Source organism: Salvelinus sp. IW2-2015, linkage group LG15 (assembly GCF_002910315.2).
Source record: "Salvelinus sp. IW2-2015 linkage group LG15, ASM291031v2, whole genome shotgun sequence".
NCBI lineage: Eukaryota > Metazoa > Chordata > Actinopteri > Salmoniformes > Salmonidae > Salvelinus > Salvelinus sp. IW2-2015.
The window spans coordinates 9,780,553-9,801,187 of record NC_036855.1 but is presented as its reverse complement, the minus strand read 5'-3'; the positions used below and the strand labels follow the sequence as shown (position 1 = coordinate 9,801,187).

Sequence of the window (20,635 nt, the reverse complement as noted above, 5' to 3'; positions counted from 1 at the left end):
AAGACTGGAGTCACTGTACCTGTTTGTGGAGGCCGATGCCCATGGGAAGACTGGAGCCACTGGTGGCGCGGCTCATGGGGGCCACTACTGCCACCCGGGTGGGGGAGGGGGCAGACTGGCGCTTCTTTGGAGGGAGAGCAGGAGGACTGGAGGGGGAGAAGAGGGTGACATAATTTAAATATGAAGCAGCGTGCAATGTCCATCAATGCAAAGTATTCCAAAAGCCACGCATGCAGCCCTAGCCACAGTACACTGACGGATTCACTTCTTCTGTGTGTACAGTGTAGTATGTATTATGTAGTATGTATGGTGAAGGGAGGTTGGGAAAAGACTGCACTGACACTGGCCTGGGTGGCTTTAGAGATAATATACAATATCTGACACTTTCCGAGAGCCTTCTGTAGTAGCAGAACAATGGGAAAAATGTGCAGTGCACGGGTCACTGCCTGGCTGCTTTTCCCCCCCTCCACAAACAGATAGCGGTGGAGAGAGCAGCAGCTACTGAATTGTTTCCACACCGCAGTGCACACAGATGGCCCAATGACAAGATGCAGGGCAGGCAGGCAGCTGTGGTGATGAAGAGGTGGAGGATATACTCTATGCCAGTTAGGGAGTGGGGTGAGGGTGACAAGGCAAGACCCCAGGGAGGAGAAAAATAAAAACGAATTACCACAAAAAAGAACAACGACAAAATCTGCAGTGTGCCCCTGCGTAAGACACACAGACCGCTGTCGAGAGCTACCCTGCTGTGGGCAAGGTGACATTCAGAGAGCTACCCGCACCTGCTGTGGGCAAGGTGACATTCAGAGAGCTACCCGCACCTGCTGTGGGCAAGGTGACATTCAGAGAGCCAGAGTCTGGGTTCGCGCCCAGGCTCTGTCGCAGCCGGCCGCGACCGGGAGGTCCGTGGGGCGACGCACAATTGGCTTAGCGTCGTCCGGGTTAGGGAGGGTTTGGCCGGTAGGGATATCCTTGTCTCATCGCGCTCCAGCGACTCCTGTGGCGGGCCGGGCGCAGTGCGCGCTAACCGAGGGGGGCGGGTGCACGGTGTTTCCTCCGACACATTGGTGCGGCTTGGCTTCCGGGTTGGAGGGCGCGCTGTGTTTAAGAAAGCAGTGCGGCTTGGTGGGTTGTGGCTTCGAAAGGACGCATGGACTTTCGACTTCGGTCCTCTCCCGAGCCCGTACGGGAGTTGTACGGATGAGAACAAGGATAGTAATTACTAGCGATTGGATACCACGAAAAATTGGGGGGAGAAAAGGCGGATAAATTTTTTTAAAATATGTATATAATAATAAATAAAAAAAAAGACATTCAGAGAGCTACCGGCACCGCTGTGGGCAAGGTGACATTCAGAGAGCTACCTGCACCTGCTTGGGCAAGGTGACATGTCAGAAGAGCTATCCGCACTGCTTGTGGCAAGGTGACATTCAGATGAGCTATCCGCACCTGCTGTGTGCAAGGTGACACATCGAGACTAATCCCGCAACCTCTGCTGTGGGCAAGTGACATCAGAGAGCTACCTGCAACCTGTGTGGGCAAAGGTGACATTCAGAAGAGCTACCCGCACCTGCTTGTGGCAAGGTGACATTCAGAGAGCTATCCGCACCTGCTGTGGGCAAGGTGACATTCAGAGAGCTACCTGCACCTGCTGTGGGCAAGGTGACATTCAGAGAGCTACCCGCACCTGCTGCGGGCAAGGTGAAATTCAGAGAGCTACTGTTCGGAGCAGAAGGAAAGACAAAGAGCCTTTAAGTATTTAGAAGTGTCTGGATATGCTGCTGTCCAGTGTGTTTGTGGTGGGCTCTGGAATCTGGTCCATTTCCATTCCTTGTCGTCACTCTCTGGCCGTAAACTCGCCAGCCTCTGCCGAGCCCAGCTTCTCCCAAAAGAAAAGAGCCTCAGAGATGGTGCCGTGACAGTTATCTCACCAGAGGAAGTCTAATTTCTGACACCTCCCTTTATTACCCCCTTCAAAGTCTATAAAGCTTTCTAAAGAATCAAGACTACTTATAACACACAGTTTCCCAGCTATTGTACCTCTCGTCTTCTTGTAAAGAGACGAGCGGCAATCACATTGGTCTGTAATCCAAGGACATTCAATGTGATGAGTGGTATACAATGAACGTTTTTCAAGAGAGCTGTGTGCTGTGCTATCGGCAGGCCTAACAAGTATACAGAGTTGGGGACTTGAGTCTTGGCTAATCAGTGATTTGTGACTTGGCTACTGCATCTACTTCAGTGCAGACTTGACCCTGCCTTGTGCTGTGACTGAGAGCAATCAATTAAATGATCTTATGAGGGGTTAAACTTTTCCCATTCCGAAGCAGTTTATTGAGTCTGAATGCAATGGTATCCTGCAGAATGCAATGGTATCCTGCGTGGATCATGATATTGATATGCAGCTCTGTGCCATTTGAAGAAAGAGAGGTGAGATACTGGAGACTTGACTTGGACTTGCCTGAAGCGACATGTCTGGGCCAGTGATAGGGGGGCTCCATTGATGAACTACTGTATATTGAAGCTATGAAACAGACACCATCTCCATGAAATGAGCTCTTACTTGTGTTCAGCCATCTTGAGGCCAGGGAGAGGGGGTTTTGGCGGGGCCACCACCCCCCCCTCCTCCTCTCCAGTGGGTTCAGTCAGGACTTCCATAGATTGGGACATGGCTGAGCTCTTGTCCAGACTCTCCTTCTCATTGGCAGGCAGCTCAGCAGCACTGTGGGTATGCAAGTTGTTAACTGATGTTGTTTTACATCTTGTACAATTACCATCAAGTCTGATATATATTTACTGAACATATGAGAGAATGAGGTTAGTGGAGGAGTGTATTGATGTCCTCCGTGGCTCACTCACCTCTCGGGTGGGGTCGCCACTGGCACTGGTTTGACAGGAGACGTGGGGGAAGGATGCTCCTGTTTCTCTATGGTCAGTTTCACTAGCTCCTGTGGACAATCACCGTGTGCAGTTAATAAATGCTAGACAACTTCATAGCCATTTTTACCATCTCTTACCGAGAGAGTACTAAGTACACGGCTAGCTACCATTTCCCCAAAAACCATAACGTGCATTAAATGGTACACACATGGTACACATTCTGCGATGTCTCACATTTCATGTTTACTTGTTTTCTGGTATGCTAACCTTTCCTTAACACCGCTGAGCACTACCTTGATCACAGTGGTGACGGTCTGGTATGCTAACCTTTCCTTAACACCGCTGAGCACTACCTTGATCACAGTGGTGACGGTCTGGTATGCTAACGTTACCTTAACACCATCAAGCACTGCCTTGATCACAGTGGTGACGGTAACGATGGTTTCTTTATCTTCCAGGTTGACCCCCTCCAGCATGACTTGGTCAGACCAACGGATGAGATTGCCCAGACTCTGGTACACACGGTTCAGACAGGAGGACACCCCCGAGCTGTGAACACCCCAGAGGAAAGATTGGGCTAACAGACTGACAAAAACACTCCATGGTTGGTTGGCAATTCTGTATCAGTCTTTGAAGGTTCCTCATGATTTCAACCTTAAAACTAACATAATCAGCAACCTTAAAATGACATTTGGCTGGATCTCGTCTCGTAACGGTTGAAGCGTTGTCTAAAAACCCTCAATGGGCCAACAAGCTCCAGATACAGTGCATTCGGAAAGTATTCAGACCCCTTCCCTTTTCCCACATTTCGTTACGTTAAAGCCTTATTTTAAAATGTATTAAACCATTTCCCCCCCTCAATCTACACACAATAACCCCATAACGACAAAGCAAAAACAGGTTTTTCAAAATACATTATAGAAAAATGTTTTGCTTTGTCATTATGGGGTATTGTGTGTAGATTGATGAGGAAAGCAAACTATTTAATCCATTTTAGAATAAGGCTGTAACATAACAAAATGTGGAAAAGGTCAAGGGGTCTGGATACTTTCCGAATGCACTGTATATCCCCTGGGCCAGACTCACCTGTGCTGGATCCTTGCGTCCACTTGGACTAAAGGCAGGATGGCCTCCAGGACCTTACTGGCAGAGCCTGGTAACATCTCCAGCACCTTCTTGTCCACCGCCATCTTGTCAATGATGGTCTTGAAGTAACGCAAGGCACTGACCACGTCTTTCTCTTGCTCCTCTAACCGACTCAGACTCTGCAAAAGTAAGACAACGTGAGAGCAATCGTGAACTTGCTGGCATGGCATTACTTTTAGTAATGGCATCTTGGTTGTGTGATTATTGCATAACATGAGGTTTTGTTTGTCACTCTGCCTTCACAGTCTCACTGTTTTCTTGTAGGATATAAATCAACAACTAATTGCAATTTTTGAGACGGGCACAGCAAAAACTTGAGGCCTATGTAGAGGGAGAAATATATACATTAAACACACCTTGTTAGCAGGTTTCTCCGCAGTCTTGACACCATGTTCTAAAGGCGGCTTACTGACTTTCTTTGAGGGTGTCCTTTTGATTTTGGGAGAGTGGAACTTGTCCATAAGCTTCATGGTGAAGGAAGACAAATGGGAGCGTTGGGAGTCTGAGGAGGAGAGGGAAAGAGAGAGAGGCAGAGTTAAGAGAAGAACCGCTAATCTTCATAATCAAGGGAGCGTGAATTGAGAGAACACTAGTTAGAAAGTCACTTTTCGAGACACCGCATGTCAAACTATGGAAGTTTCATTTAATGTTACATGAAACACAACCTCTCCCAACTGCATTTGTTCAGAACTTCGGCCTATAAGAAATAGTAAGCACGTAAATTCTGAAGAACAATCAATATAGGAGAGATCCTCTGAAGATTTTGTGCATGTGTTCCTCAAAAGTGAATTTTTGTCAGAGTGGGATAATAGATAGGCCTACCTCACCAACAAAGTACACATATTAGCCTTAACTGCATAATATGAGTGAGAGCCTTGTAATCTGTCCTCATAAAACATAACATGTACTGTACTTCAACTGTATAGAAATAATGGTTACCCTCAAAACCTAAAATACATAAAACAAATCTGCCTGTTTTTCATTGTCAACTGCATGAAGGCCATGGCCCAAATTAATCCTTTAGCAACCCGTACAGGCAAAAGGGCTGGGACACAATGACATCAGCTGTATGAGAGAACCTTCTGCGGAATGATGTGTTGCACATGGGACTATTTATTAGGGAGTGTTTAAGTGGTGACTTAACACACTACATGACAAAAGGCGTACCCTCACTTGTGCTCACTGTTATGAGAGCAGCGATTCCCCACAACCCCAACACCCCGAATCTGGATAGACCACTGCTATGGCAACTAGCAGTTTATTTACAATACTACATGTTTTCTCATGATATCCAAACAATCTGGCTCCCATCACGGCCCTCTAAGAGTTGACTGCAGGCGGTGCTGCACTGTGCATGCCTGTGTGACCGATTGGGTTCAAAACCAGCCAACCCGGACTTCTGTGCTCCACAAGACTGTTAGCCAGCTGACCTTAAAGGGATACTTCAGGATTATGGCAATGAAGCCATTTATCTACTTCCCCAGATGAACTCGTGGATACCATTTTTATGTCTCTGTGTGCAGTTTGAAGGAAGTTGCTAACTACAGTTAGCGGATTGTGGCAGTGGCTACGTAAACAAACCCAAAAATGTTGACTATAGTCTCTCCTTTCCATAGACTGATAACAAGGTAAGGAAATAAATACACTGATCAAAAATAAACGCAACATGTAAAGTGTTGGTCCCATGTTTCATGAGCTGAAATAAAAGATCTCAGAACATTTCCATATGCACAGAAATCTTATTTCTCTCAGATTTTGTCCACAAATTTGTTTACATCCTTGTTTGTGAGCATTTCTCCTTTACCAAGATAATCCCTCCACCTGACAGGTGTAGCATATTAAGAAGTTGATTAAACAGCATGATCATTACACAGTTCCACCTTGTGCTGGGGAAATAAAAGGACACTTTAAAATGTGCAGTTTTGTCACACACCACAATTCCACAGATGTCTCACGTGCTGAGGGAGTGTGCAATTGGCATGCTGACTGCAGGAATGTCCCCCTAAGCTGTTGCCAGAGAATTTAATGTAAATTTTTCTACCATAAGCCGCCTCCAATGTCATTTTAGAGAATTTGGCAGTGCATCCAACCGGCCTCAAAACCGCAGACCACGTGTAACCGTGCCAGCCCGGGACCTCCACATCCAAATCCAATTTTATTTGTCACATACACATGGTTAGCAGATGTTAATGCGAGGGTAGCGAAATGCTTGTGCTTCTAGTTCCGAGCATGCAGTAATATCTAACAAGTAATATAACCTAACAATTTCACAACAACTACCTTATACACACAAGTGTGAAGGAATGAATAAGAATATGTACATAAAAATATATGAATGAGCGATGGGCGAACGGCATAGGCAAGATGCAGTAAATCAAATCAAATCAATCAAATCAAATTTTATTAGTCACATACACATGGTTAGCAGATGTTAATGCGAGTGTAGCGAAATGCTTGTGCTTCTAGTTCCGACAATGCAGTAATAACCAACAAGTAATCTAACCTAACAATTCCACAACTACTACCTTATACACACACAAGTGTAAAGGGATAAAGAATATGTACATAAAGATATATGAATGAGTGGTGGTACAGAACGGCATAGGCAAGATGCAGTAGATGGTATAGAGTAGGGTATGTAAACATAAAGTGGCATAGTTTAAAGTGGCTAGTGGTACATGTATTACATAAAGATGGCAAGATGCAGTAGATGGTATAGAGGACAGTATATACATATGAGATGAGTAATGTAGGGTATGTAAACATTATATAAAGTTGCATTGACTTTTTCATTATTAAAGTGGCTAGAGATGAGTCAGTATGTTGGCAGCAGTCACTCAATGTTAGTGATGGCTGTTTAACAGTCTGATGGCCTTGAGATAGAAGCTGTTTTTCAGTCTCTCGGTCCCCGCTTTGATGCACCTGTACTGACCTCGCCTTCTGGATGATAGGGGGGTGAACAGGCAGTGGCTCAGGTGGTTGTTGTGCTTGATGATCTTTTTGGCCTTCCTGTGACATCGGGTGGTGTAGGTGTCCTGGAGGGCAGGTAGTTTGCCCCCGGTGATGCGTTGTGCAGACCTCACTACCCTCTGGAGAGCCTTAGGGTTGTGGGCGGAGCAGTTGCCGTACCAGGCGGTGATACAGCTTGACAGGATGCTCTCGATTGTGCATCTGTAGAAGTTTGTGAGTGCTTTTGGTGACAAGCCAAATTTCTTCAGCCTCCTGAGGTTGAAGAGGCGCTGCTGCTCCTTCTTACCCACGCTGTCTGTGTGGGTGGACCAATTCAGTTTGTCCGTGATGTGTACGCCGAGGAACTTAAAACTTTCCACCTTCCCCACTACTGTCCCGTCGATGTGGATAGGGGGGTGCTCCCTCTGCTGTTTCCTGAAGTCCACGATCATCTCCTTTGTTTTGTTGACATTGAGTGTGAGGTTATTTTCCTGACACCACACTCCGGGGGCCCTCACCTCCTCCCTGTAGACCGTCTCGGCGTTGTTGGTAATCAAGCCTACCACTGTAGTGTCGTCTGCAAACTTGATGATTGAGTTGGAGGCGTGCATGGCCACGCAGTCATGGGTGAACAGGGAGTACAGGAGAGGGCTGAGAACGTACCCTTGTGGGGCCCCAGTGTTGAGGATCAGCGGGTCCCAGTTCTTCCATGGCCTGCCTACTCACCAGACGTCACCCATTGAGCATTTTTGGGATGCCAATATCCAGCAACTTCGCACAGCCATTGAAGAGGAGTGGGACATTCCACAGGCCACAATCAATAGCCTGATCAACTCTATGTGAAGGAGATGTGTCGCGCTGTATGAGGCAAATGGTGGTCATACCAGATACTGACTGGTTTTCTGATCCACGCTCCTACCTTTTTTTTAAAGGTATCTATGACCAACAGATGCATATTCATATTCCCAGTCATGGGAAATGCGTAGATTAGGGCGTAATGAATTTAGTAACTCAATAAAATCTTTGAAATTGTTGCATGTTGTATTTATACTGTATTTTTGTTCAGTGTATGTAGCTTAAGTTTGTAATTTAAGTGAGCTTCCCTTGAAAACCAGACTATTTAAACGAAATTGAAATATTATTTGACTACAAACTCAAATTGAACAAAGGGGCTTAATGCGCTAAGCTACATTATGTATCAGTGAAGGCTATTCGGAAGGCACTAGTTGTGCACAGCACAGCATTCAAAACACCTCAGGTAGCCTATACAGGATACAGCCCATTTCCCCTTCTCTGCGAGGTAGTGAAGATTTGCAGAGAAACTGAAAACAAAAGCTTGATGCTGCTGGCATACCCATACTAAATGGGTGAAAAGGGGGGGTTGAAACTGGATATTGAGTACATAAATAAACACCAATGATTGTGCTGCTCTTCCGTTGTGTACAGAAGCATGGGAGCTGTCAATGGCTTTAGAGAGAGAATCAGCAGGCTTCACAACTGGGGGTGAAATGCTTCTGCCTATAGAGTCAATGAGGATGAATGCAGTCTGGATGTCCATTCACTGCTCATCTCATCCAGTGTTTGCTGTGAATTCCTGGCAGTGCCCATCAGTCTCTGGGGATGTGCCACCCTTTCGCTAAAACAGGCAGGTTGTTGTGATTGTGATTGCCTGCAGTGAACAAAATGAATGAGTTTCCAGAATAGAGTCACAACAAGTCTTCGTCAGGCTAACTAGGTTGCTTTGACCAGTTTGGAAACTATGACGTGAGATTTTTTTACAGGAAAAGGTTGATTATCAGATCCCAGTAAATCTCTGTCTTCCCATGGGCAGATCATGGTAAACATCTTTCTGAAATAGCTACGGAATGGATGATCAGGCAATGGTAAAGGTGAAGTTCACTTAATTTGAACCAAATCTGTATTTTGGATGTACAGTGGCAAGAAAAAGTATGTGAACCCTTTGTAATAACCTGGATTTCTGCATAAATTAGTCAGAAGTTTGATCTGATCTTCATCTTAGTCACAACAATAGACAGACACAGTGTGTTAAACTAATAACATATTAATTATTGTATTTTTCTTGTCTATATTGAATACATAATTTAAACAATCACGGTGTAGGTTGTAAAAAGCATGTGATATCCTAGGCTAATGACTTCTCCAAAAGCTAATTGGAGTCAGGAGTCAGCTAACCTGGAGTCCAATCAATGAGAAGAGATTGGAGATGTTGGTTGCCTTGCGCCCTATAAAAAAACCTCACAAAATTTCAGTTTGCTATTCACAAGAAGCATTGCCTGATGTGAACTATGCCTCGAACGAAATAGATCTCAGATAATAGATTAAATAGATTAAGAATTGTTGACTTGCATTAAGCTGGAAAGGGTTACAAAAGTATCTCTAAAAGCCTTGATGTTCATCAGTCCACGGTAAGACAAATTGTCTATCAATGGAGAAAGTTCAGCACTGTTGCTACTCTTCCTAGGAGTGGCCGTCCTGCAAAGACGACTGCAAGAGCACAGTGAGGTTGAGGTTAAGAAGAATCCTAGAGTGTCAGCTAAAGACTTACAGAAATCTCTGTAACATGCTAACATCTCTGTTGACGAGTCTACGATACGTTAAACACTAAACAAGAATGGTGTTCATGGGAGGACACCATGGAAGAAGCCACTGCTGTCCAAAAAAAACATTGCAGCACGTCTGAAGTTTCCAAAAGAGCATCGGGATGTTCCACAGCGCTTCTGGCAGAATATTCTGTGGACAGATTAAACTAAAGTTGAGTTGTTTGGAAGGAACACACAACAATATGTGTGGAGAAAAAAAAAGGCACAGCACACCAACATCAAAACCTCATCCCAACTGTAAAGTATGGTGGAGGGAGCATCATGGTTTGGGGCTGCCTCAGGGCCTGGACAGCTTGCTATCATCGATGGAAAAATGAATTCCCAGGTTTATCAAGACATTTTTGCAGGAGAATTTAAGTCTATCTGTACACCAATTAAAGCTCAACAGAAGTTGGGTGATGCAACAGGACAACAACCCAAAACACAGAAGTAAATCAACAACAGAATGGCTTCAACAGAAGAAAATACGCCTTCTGGAGTGGCCCAGTCAGAGTCCTGACCACAACCCGATTTAAAATGCTGTGGCATGACCTCGAGAACGGTTCACAACAGACATCTTAACAATATTGTTGAACTGAAACAGTTTTGAAAAGATGAACGGTCCCAAATTCCTCCTGACCGTTGTGCAGGTCTGATCCGCAACTACAGAAAATGTTTGTATGAGTTTATTGCTGCCAAAGGAGGGTCAACCAGTTATTAAATGCAAGGATTCACATACTTTTTCCACCCTACACTGTGAATGTGTACATGGTGTGTTCAATAAAGACATGAAAACGTATAATTGTTTGTGTGTTATTAGTTTAAGCAAACTGTGTTTGTCGATTGTTGTGACTTAGATGAAGATCAGATGTTATGACCAATTTATGCAGAACCCCAGGTAATTCCAAAGGGTTCACCTACTTTTTCTTGCCACTGTAAATGGCATGTAATAGAAGTGTAGAAAAGAGAAGAATATGCACATCCAATTTCTCAGTTGCAAGACAGAAGAAAGTATAAAGAAAATAAGGAATGTCTGGAACTCTGGTATGCTCCCTCTTATCAGACGCAAAAAAATAAGTTTTGAATCGAGTTGGATCACTGAATCACTATGGGAGCATACCAGAGGTGTGGATATTTTATAGAAGTGCCCAGACACTTTTTATGCGATCTCACTTGAAACTTACCCCACCAGCGATATACTTCCTCATGCTCGTTCAGCAGTTGCCGGGGCACAGATAAAACATGAACAAACGCCCCAAATAAGTTATTTTATAAACGACAACACTCTCAGTACAGTGATGCAGGCCTTTTGATGTTGGACACATGAAATTGTGTCATTACGAACTTTATCTGCAAAGTTATATTCTATTTTGTACAACTCGAGTGATACTTCTCTGTGCAACCTGTGTGCACAACTGCTGAACGAGCACGAGGAAGTATAGCTAGTGGGATAAGTTTCTCAAAAACAAGTGAGAGTGCAAAAAAGGGTCTGGGTACTTCTATAACATGCCATTTACATCCAAAATACAGATTATGTTCAAATTAAGTGGACTTCTCCTTTAAGAGGCAGTTTTCAAATCTATGGAGAAAAACTATGATTGTCACTGGGTGTGTTGTTGTCTCCTGCTAATTTCATAGACATGTCACGTAGCAATATAAAAACTAGATCTATGCATGTTATGATTCCCTTTCCCTGTGCAGTGCTACACTTGAGCCTCCTAATGTGCAGTGGTTTCCACAAAAGCTCCATAAGTTCCACATCGGTGCAGACCCGAGGGCAGACGGTGTGGAGTGCTGCACACCACACACCGCAATTCTGCCCCTGGAGACGTCCGTGGCAACAGCTTGTCTGCTCAACTCAATTCTGCCCCTGGAGACGCCTGTGGCAACAGCTTTGTTGCCAACATTCTGCCCTGGAGACCTGTGTGCAACAGCTTGTCTGCTCACTCAATTCTGCCCTGGAGACGCCTGTGGCAACAGCTTGTCTGCTCAACTCAATTCTGCCCCTGGAGACACCTGTGGCAACAGCTTGTCTGCTCAACTCAATTCTGCCCCTGGAGACGCTGTGGCAACAGCTTGTCTGCTCAACTCAATTCTGCCCCTGGAAGCAACTGTGGCAACAGCTTGTCTGCTCAACTCAATTCTGCCCCTGGAGACGTCCGTTGGCAACAGCTTGTGCTAACTCAATTCTGCCCTGGAGCGCTGTGGAACAGCTTGTCTGCTCAACTCAATTCTGCCCCTGGAGACGCCCGTGGCAACAGCTTGTCTGCTCAACTCAATTCTGCCCCTGGAGACGCCCGTGGCAACAGCTTGTCTGCTCAACTCAAGTTTTGCCTGAGCAGCAGGGGCCTTACATTCACCGGAGTTCGGACACGTGTCCAATGGTAGACAGGCATCATGTGGAAAGGACAACAACGCCGTGAACCTCGCTAATGCCCACTAGATCTCCAGAAGAAATCAATCAAATCTATTGCCGTCATATCATTTCTGCATTCAGCGATAAGAGTGATCATCAGGATCGGCGGACACAAATGTGGGTGTGAAAAGACTGTATGTACTCCCAGTCCCACTACAATAACTGTACACTATTATTTCAGTCAAGACTTTCAATAAACAGCTTACACCGGCAAGTAGCCTAGCAGTTAGAGCGTTGGGCCAGTAACAAAAAGGTTGGTAGTTCGAATCCCAGAGCCGACTAGAGGAAAAATCGATCGATCTGCCCTTAAGCACTTAACACTATTTAACCCTAATTGCTCTAGGGTCGCAGTCAAGAATGGCTGATCTAACTGGCTGGCCGGCCGGACCTACATATCTGTCTGGAAGGACGCAGCTATCTGGCCGGCCGGCTGCCCTTGAGCACTTAACTCTAATTGCTCCCGGGTCGCCGTCAATAATGGCTGGTCCATGCCGTGACCCCACTCTCTGAGGGTGTCTCAGGGGGAGTGGGATATGGAAATGTGTTTTTTGCATTTCACACCACACACTTGTACAGGTTACACATGTGTGAAACAGGTCAAATATAAGCACCCATATTTTACCTAACCCAAACATTGAGTTGCTTATTGATTTAAGCGGTGTAGACAGGTTGAAGCAATACAAAAAGGCCTACGTTTGCTGCTCACACCTACTGCCAGCAACATCTACGGCACACCCAGTCATCAAGTAGGCTAATACACAGAGGCCATTATAATGAGTTGTAAGAAACACTCCAATGCAATAGCCCAATAGCAAACAGGGCACAAAATTGAGCAGTGCTTGAGTTACTAAGAAAATGAATTAATTGATCATGAGCGACAGAATTGATCCATCTATGGACATTCAACAACAAATGGGGTCAAGATAAAATAGAAAAAGAACTAGGGAACAATCATCAGAAATCACAACAATAAAGAGGTAGCAAAACATTGTGCCTTCATGTCAGCGTTAACTTAAACAGAACAGGCAGATGTCCAAATTCAGGATCAATGTTTCGGTTTCCTCTGTATAACACACCTTTTTGCTCCTACTTTACACCAACACCATGACATTGAAATGCCAAAAGGAGCCTTTGTATGTATGGGTTCTGACTGCTCTCTGATGTTGTTGAATGTACTTATTTGACATGTCCCGCTGCTCCACAAGTTATAAAGGGTCACTTTACTCTCAGGTCTTCAAGCAGCCAGACTATTAAACCAAAAGATAACCTAGCCTATATGGCCACGGCATCAGTTTCCAACATTGTGAGGGCTGAACCATTTCACTTCCTGTAATAGATAAATTTAGACATTAGCCTACATAGCCTGTTTTAGAACTTCCGGGTCCTACTCATTACTTCCTCTATTTCAAAACTCATTTAACTAGAACACAATGCTACTGGAACTTAGCTTAGTTCTTCAATTACTATTTTGAGTGTAGAGAATAACTGTTCCTAGCTACTTTTAACAACATGGCCTGAATGCTATATATCCATCTGCAACAGCCAGTCTAGCTAACTTGAAAAGAACATTTACATGAGCAAGAGGGTGCAGTAACCACTCCCCTGTTTGCTCGGTCTCTGTGCAAGGGTGGAAATCGCTCCACCATGGTTGCAAAGAAAGGCGAGAACAGAACAGGCATGACTGTAGCCAGCAGATCCGTCCCCCTTGCTTACAGCTGCACTAGGGTCGGACAGCATTCCTGTGTATATTAAGACACTGTGGAGCTGGCGAGAGATATGGCTAGGAAAAAAACGTACATCAATTCAGGGATGAGAAATGCGTTGCACTTAGAATTGTCCCATTATCCCAACTGTTACACAAATCTATCTATCAAATCAAATTGTGTAGACTAACAGTGAAATGCTTACTTACGGACTCTTCCCAACAATGCAGAGAGAAAAATCAAAAAATAATAGAAAGATAATTTCACAAGGAATAAATACACAACAAGTAACGATAACTTGGTTTATATACACAGGGTACCAGTACTGAGTAGATGTGCAGGGGTACAAGGTAATTAACGTAAATATGTACATATGGGTAGGGCAGAAGTGACAAGGCAACCAGATAGATAATAAGCAGTAGCAGCAGCGTATGTGATGAATCAAAAGAGTTTGTGTAAATAGCAGATAGTCCGGGTAGCTATTTGGTTAACTATTTAGCAGTCGTTGACAATTTTAAGGGCCTTCCTCTGACACCGCCTGTTATATAGGTCCAAGATGGCAGGGAGCTCGGCCCCAGGGCTGTACGCACTTCCCTTTGTAGTGCCTCTGTCAGATGCCAAGCAGTTTCCATACCAAGGGGTGATGCAGCCAGTCAAGATGCTATCAATGGTGCAGCTGTACAACATTTTGAGGATCTGAGGGCCCATGCAAAATCTTTTTAGCCTCCTGTGTGTGGACCATGCTAATTCCTTAGTGATGTGGACACTGAGGAACTTGAAGCTCTCGACCCGCTCCACTACAGCCAGGTTGATGTGGATGGCGGTATGCTCTGCCCTCCGTTTCCTACAACAAGAAGATTGAATGACTGCTCGTTAAGAAAACGTCCATATTCATCCTCATGCTAGACCCTACATCTGTACCGTTCTAGGAGGGAGAGGAGGACATGATGTAGGGCCAGCAGTAAGAGCGTTGGGCCAGTAACCGAAAGGTCGCTGGTTCGAATACTCGAGCCGACAAGGTGAAATATCTGTTGATGTACCATTGAGAAAGACACTTAACCCTAATTTGCTCCAGGGGAACCGTACTACTATGGCTGACCTTGTAAAGCAACACATTTCACTGCACCCATCCTGTGTGTGACAATAAAGCATTTGTTTTGTTTTTTGCTAGCAGTAGCAACAGCAGCCATTATGGAATGGCATGTCTCGTTGAACTTGAAAATAAAGGAGAGCCGCACACTCTAGGAGCTCAGATGCAAAAATGTAATGTCCAACGTTTCGACAGCCAAGCTGTCTTCATCAGGGTATGATCAAACACTGCGGTATGACTCGTTTATATAGTGTAATTTGCAAAAAACATTCAGATTTCGACAGAAATATGGCTGAGACGCAAAGTAAATTCAAGGAGAGGGGGTACAAAAATGATCAGATTAATATTGCCATTGAGAAAATTCAAAACAAAAAGAGACATGACCTTTTTCAAGGTCAGTCTCGCAAAAAGACGCATTCTTGCGTTCTAACTACCCGCTATTCTAAGTGCTCTGAACAAATTAAGGGAATTGTTCACAAACATTGGCACATTCTAAAATCCGATGATAGTCTCGGTAATGTGTTTTCTGACCDTCCCTTGGTCRTATTCTCSCSGGGCAGAAATCTCAGAGACCAATTGGTACACYCTGATTTACCACCCCAAGATATTCCTGAACAACCTCTATTYGCGCCCCTACTGGATGGAAATTACAAGTGTAATGGCTGTGCTCAATGCAATGGCACTTATAAATGTAGATCCTTCAAACACCCACAAACAGGGAAACAGATCCCAATCAAAGGTGTTATCACATGCTCCACTAAGGCAGTTATTTATCTTATAACTTGTCCTTGTGGTAAAAATTATGTGGGTAAAACAAAGCGCGAATTAAAAGTACGTATCTCAGAGCATCGTAGCACCATTAGGTGCAAAATCTTGACTTACCCAGTTGCGGCCCACTTTTTGGAAGCAAACCACTCGATTTCGTCTCTGCGTTATATTGGCATCGAACATGTCACCCTCCTTAGGAGAGGGGGTGACCTTGATAATTTGTTAAAACGAGAGGCTGCCTGGATCTTTAATTTAAAGACCCTTGCTCCCTTCGGTCTCAACGTAGACTTTGATCTGAAGCCATTCTTGTGATTATTGTGACTTTGCCATTGTAATTGTTTGTCTGCTTGTGCAGTCTAAAATGAATCTATGATCGTATGCTATCCATTTGTTTTTTTGTATGCTGTTCTTTGTATGCCATTTTAATATTTGATAATTAACCAATGATATTAGGCCACACTTGGCCATGATTACAGGCACCTGTGTCTTTTGACACTATATAAACGAGTCATACCGCAGTGTTTGATCATACCCTGATGAAGACAGCTTGGCTGTCGAAACGTTGGACATTACATTTTTGCATCTGAGCTAGAGTGTGCGGCTCTCCTTTATTTTCAAGTTTTCAACTCCGCTAGCCAGCACCTCGCCTAATAGGTGTGCGTTTCTTTTTCTTCTAGAATGTCTCGTTGAACAACAAAAGAGCTGATTGGCTGACACTGCCTTTCCAAAATGGATGCTGTGGCTTCTACCTACCCTAGTGCAGCTGTAAGCAGTTGTAAACAAGCGGGTCGGATCTGCTGGCTAGTATGACTGAGTCATGACTGTTAGTAACCCCCCAAAAGAACCACAAATGTAGGTCACGCATAATGATGCATCAGAACTTATCAGCGCCCGTTTCCACAAAGCGTCTCTGAGTAGGAGTTCTGATCTAGGATCAGTTTTGGGGGTTTTATTCATAATTAATATGATTGTATGGACAGATCCTAGATCAGCACTCCTACTCTGAGACGCTTTGTGGATACGGCCCTAGACCAAGAGGAACTGCAGAGAACCAGTGGGAGGATTACTGAAGATTAAGGTAAATTGTTTAAAAAATTGCCACAACAAAGACATAGCCTCTATAGTTATCTCTCAGTGGGAAAGTATCAAGAATCATAGCTACAAGAGAGAACACATATACAATAGGGCCTCAGACTGTTCCAAACTGATCTGCTGGCTCTGGTAACATTTAGCCTGCAAAACATAAAAATGACATAATTTAAAATAAAACACAGTACTGCAATTCCCCCCACCCATCTGTGTTGCCTAGCCCATTTGGAATCGCTAGCTTGTTGGGCGGTATGCTAGTAGCATCCCTTGTGCAAGTGATGAAACTCCCCCTGAGACTTGAAGTAAGCTAGTTGTTTCCCTTGCGCCGCAAAGACCAAGGCTTTTTTGGAGTGATAGGTAACGCTGCTTTGTGAGTGCATATTGTTGATGTGCAGAAGGTACCTGGTTCGAGCCCAAAGGGACAGGATCTACTTTGTATGGCAGCAAGAAGGCCTTCCTCTGACAACCACTGCTGGGAAGCTCTTAATGTGCACTCCTAGATAGCCAACACAATTTTTTTCAGCAATCTAAAAGGAATGTGTTGCCAATGGCCGCTTAAGACTAGAGTTGATTATATCTAATCAGCTCATTTGAACACCACTGTAATTACACATCCGATGAGTCAACACTGTTATTAAAGCGTTAGCTTGTCCACAGTCATTCAACCAACAACAACCAGCTGCCACTGATCAGAATCACAGCACACACTCAACAAGGATATCCTGATCCTACCACTTCTAGTTCACCATGAACCAGTAGTGAACAACACCTCCTGAGATTAGTGCTGGCCCTGCCATTTAGAATTCCAGATGTATGTACATTTCTAAACACGCAACAACCCAACAGAGAGCAAATCAATAGGCCTGAAGTCTTCTCTGAAACAGTATAAACTTTAATCTGATCATTCCTGAATTGTATGGCAGGTATGAGTAACACATTTCATCATAAACACACCCAATTCATTTGAAGGTGGCAAAAAAGATGGGTTGACTGACTCCTTAGCAGACTCAACTAGCTCTCTAGTGTCAACTCACTAAATACATAGAACACATACATACTGGCTACAGATGGGGACACTTGACTGAAGTAGCTAGAAGTGACTCTCCAGCCAAAGAGGATGTAGGAAGGTTTTCAGTGAACTATGACTCACACTATTTCTCAATAACCCATGAGAAGGGCAAGACTCTCACACTGTGAATGAGACAAAGTACTTGTTATTCTCCTCGAATAGCTAGTCCCTGATCAGGAAGGTCAGAGCAGGTGGTGGTGGGTAATAACCAACCCTGACAGCTACTGGCTGTAAATCATAGGGATGGAGAAAACACTACTACTACATTGCTAGCTAGACCATATTTATCAGGTAACCTAGAATGAATGACGGCTACTGTCACTGTGTATTTTAAAAGTAACAGTGACAAGCAAACTAGATTATGATGTAGCTATAATTAACTAGCTACCTTGTTAACGTTACTATCAATACTGTCAAAACAAGTTTCTATTCGGGCTATTCAGACTGTAGCTCGACAGCTGACGTTAACTAACTCGAAAACTAGCTATCTTAGCTAGCTAGTTTGCTAGACATTCTATAAATTCGCCACCAGTTCTTTTCAGAATTAAAAAAAACTAGCTAGCTAGATAACTAATTAAATGCGAATATATTTATAGCAACATTGTAATAAATATGAAAGTTGTGTTTTCCCATTTCAATCACGTTAACTCAGTTAGCTAGGCTACCAATGCAGGTAGCCTAGCCAATGTTAGCAATCTAACTTTGCCTGGTTAGCTAGCTAATGTTAGCAAGTTAAACACTGATTGAATGTTTGACCAATATTGACTAGGTAGTAGCTACCTAGCTAACGCTGCGACAGAATGTGAACGTTTGGTGGGTGATGCGGCCGTATTTCTAGCTAGAAGAAAAAAGGCAGACAAATCAGACTGACTAGCATCTAGCGAGAGGTCGTCACTAGTTAACATAGCCACAAAATCCTAATTATGGCTAAACCCCGCCCATTTATACAATTTATCTTCTTCAACTCATATTTCCAAACTAACCGTAATAACCCTAACCTTAAATTAAGACCAAAATGCTATATTTTGACTTTGTGGCTGTGGAATCTGAATTTGTAGCTGTGTTATGTAGTGGAAACCCTAGCTAGCTGCCGTTAGCTATTTAGTCCAGTCTAGCCGTGCTTACCTGGTTTACTCTCTATTTTCCCCGACATTTCGAAGCAGAGACAGTATCGTGGAACAAATTAAATCCAGGGAGGTATTTTGACCTTTTATTCTCTTTTAATCCCACATCCTTCAGCCAAAGCGATTGAGCTTTGATAGTTCCGACGCAAATACAACAACCAGCAATTTCTGCTATCCCAGCCAGACCCCGACGATGAGAGAATGATGATGATGGGCAGACTAGCAGCCAGAAGCAGACAACTCGGTTCAGTATCATAATCAATACCTCCCCCTTGTGGCTGGAATGAAGAAATGTTAGTGCACGCGACGAAAAGTGTGCCCTCCGGTGATGGATTTAGTAGAATAATCTGATTCATGAGTTTATTTTTATTTTACCTTTATTTAACCAGGTAGGCTAGTTGAGAACAAGTTCTAATTTATAACTGCGACCTGGCCAAGATAAAGCAAAGCAGTGCGACACAAACAACACAGAGTTACACATGGGATAAACAAACATACAGTCAATAATGCAATAGAAAAATCTATATAGTGTGTGCAAATGTAGTAAGATTAGGGAGGTAAGGCAATAAATAGGCCATAGTGGCGAAATAATAACAATTTAGCAAACAAACACTGGAGTGATAGATGTGCAGAAGATGAATGTGCGAGTAGAGATACTGGGGTGCAAAGGAGCAAACAAATAAAATAACAATATGGGGATGAGGTATTTGGGTGGGCTATTTACAGATGGGCTGTGTACAGGTGCAATGATCGGTAAGCTGCTCTGATAGCTGGTGCTTAAAGTTAGTGAGGGAGATATAAGACTCCAGCTTCAGTGATTTTTGCAATTCGTTCCAGTCATTGGCAGCAGAGAACTGGAAGGAAAGGTCGGCCAAAGGAGGAGTTGTCTTTGGGGGAAGACCAGTGAAATATACCTGCTGGAGCGCGTGCTACAAGTGGGTGCTGCTATGGTGACCAGTGAGCTGAGATAAAGTGGGGCTTTACCTAGCAAAGACATATAGATGACCTGGAGCCAGTGGGTTTAGCAATGAATATGAAGTGAGGGCCAGCCAACGAGAGCATACAGGTCGCAGTGGTGGGTAGTATATGGGGCTTTGGTGACAAAACGGATGGCACTGTCATAGACTACATCCAATTTGCTGAGTAGTGTTGGAGGCTATTTTGTAAATTACATTGCCGAAGTCAAGGATCGGTAGGATAGTCAGTTTTACGAGGATATGTTTTGCAGCATGAGTGAAGGATGCTTTGTTGCGAAATAGGAAGCTGATTCTAGATTTAATTTTTGATTGGAGATGGTTAATGTGAGTCTGGAAGGAGAGTTTAGTCTAACCAGACACCTAGGTATTTGTAGTTGTCCACATATTCTAAGTCAGAACCGTCCAGAGTAGTGATGCTAGACGGGCGGGTGGGTGCGGGCAGCGATCGGTTGAAGAGCAAGCATTTAGTTTTACTAGCATTTAGGAGCAGTTGGAGGCCACAGAAGGAGTGTTGTATGGCGTTGAAGCTCGTCTGGAGGTTTGTTAACACAGTGTCCAAAAAAGGGCCAGAAGTATACAGAATGGTGTCGTCTGCATAGAGGTGGATCAGAGAATCACCAGCAGCAAGAGCGACATCATTGATGTATACAGAGAAAAAAGTTGGCACAAAAATTGAACCTTGTGGCACCCCCATGGAGACTGCCAGAGGTCCGGACAACAGGTCCTCCAATTTGACACACTGAACTCTATCTGAGAAGTAGTTGGTGAACCAGGCGAGGCAGTCATTTGAGAAACCAAGGCTGTTGAGTCTGCCGATAAGAATG

The 20,635-nt window shown here is 44.1% G+C and overlaps 1 protein-coding gene across 4 annotated transcripts in view; it reads right to left on the bottom strand.

The window, feature by feature from the left end:
* Nucleotides 1–19,033, bottom strand: part of rapgef1a (Rap guanine nucleotide exchange factor (GEF) 1a) — a 48,889-nt gene extending 29,856 nt beyond the window's left edge. For all 4 annotated transcript variants that reach the window (XM_070446917.1, XM_070446916.1, XM_024002876.2 and 1 more), the window contains exons 1-7: nucleotides 18,836–19,033; nucleotides 4,383–4,528; nucleotides 3,967–4,145; nucleotides 3,273–3,429; nucleotides 2,860–2,948; nucleotides 2,564–2,722; nucleotides 20–146 (exon numbers count right to left, since the gene is read on the bottom strand). In XM_070446917.1, coding sequence (XP_070303018.1) covers nucleotides 20–146; nucleotides 2,564–2,722; nucleotides 2,860–2,948; nucleotides 3,273–3,429; nucleotides 3,967–4,145; nucleotides 4,383–4,528; nucleotides 18,836–18,863 — 885 coding nt within the window. In that variant the 5' untranslated portion in view covers nucleotides 18,864–19,033. The remainder of the gene's footprint in view (nucleotides 1–19; nucleotides 147–2,563; nucleotides 2,723–2,859; nucleotides 2,949–3,272; nucleotides 3,430–3,966; nucleotides 4,146–4,382; nucleotides 4,529–18,835) is intronic.
* Nucleotides 19,034–20,635: the final 1,602 nt, after the last annotated feature.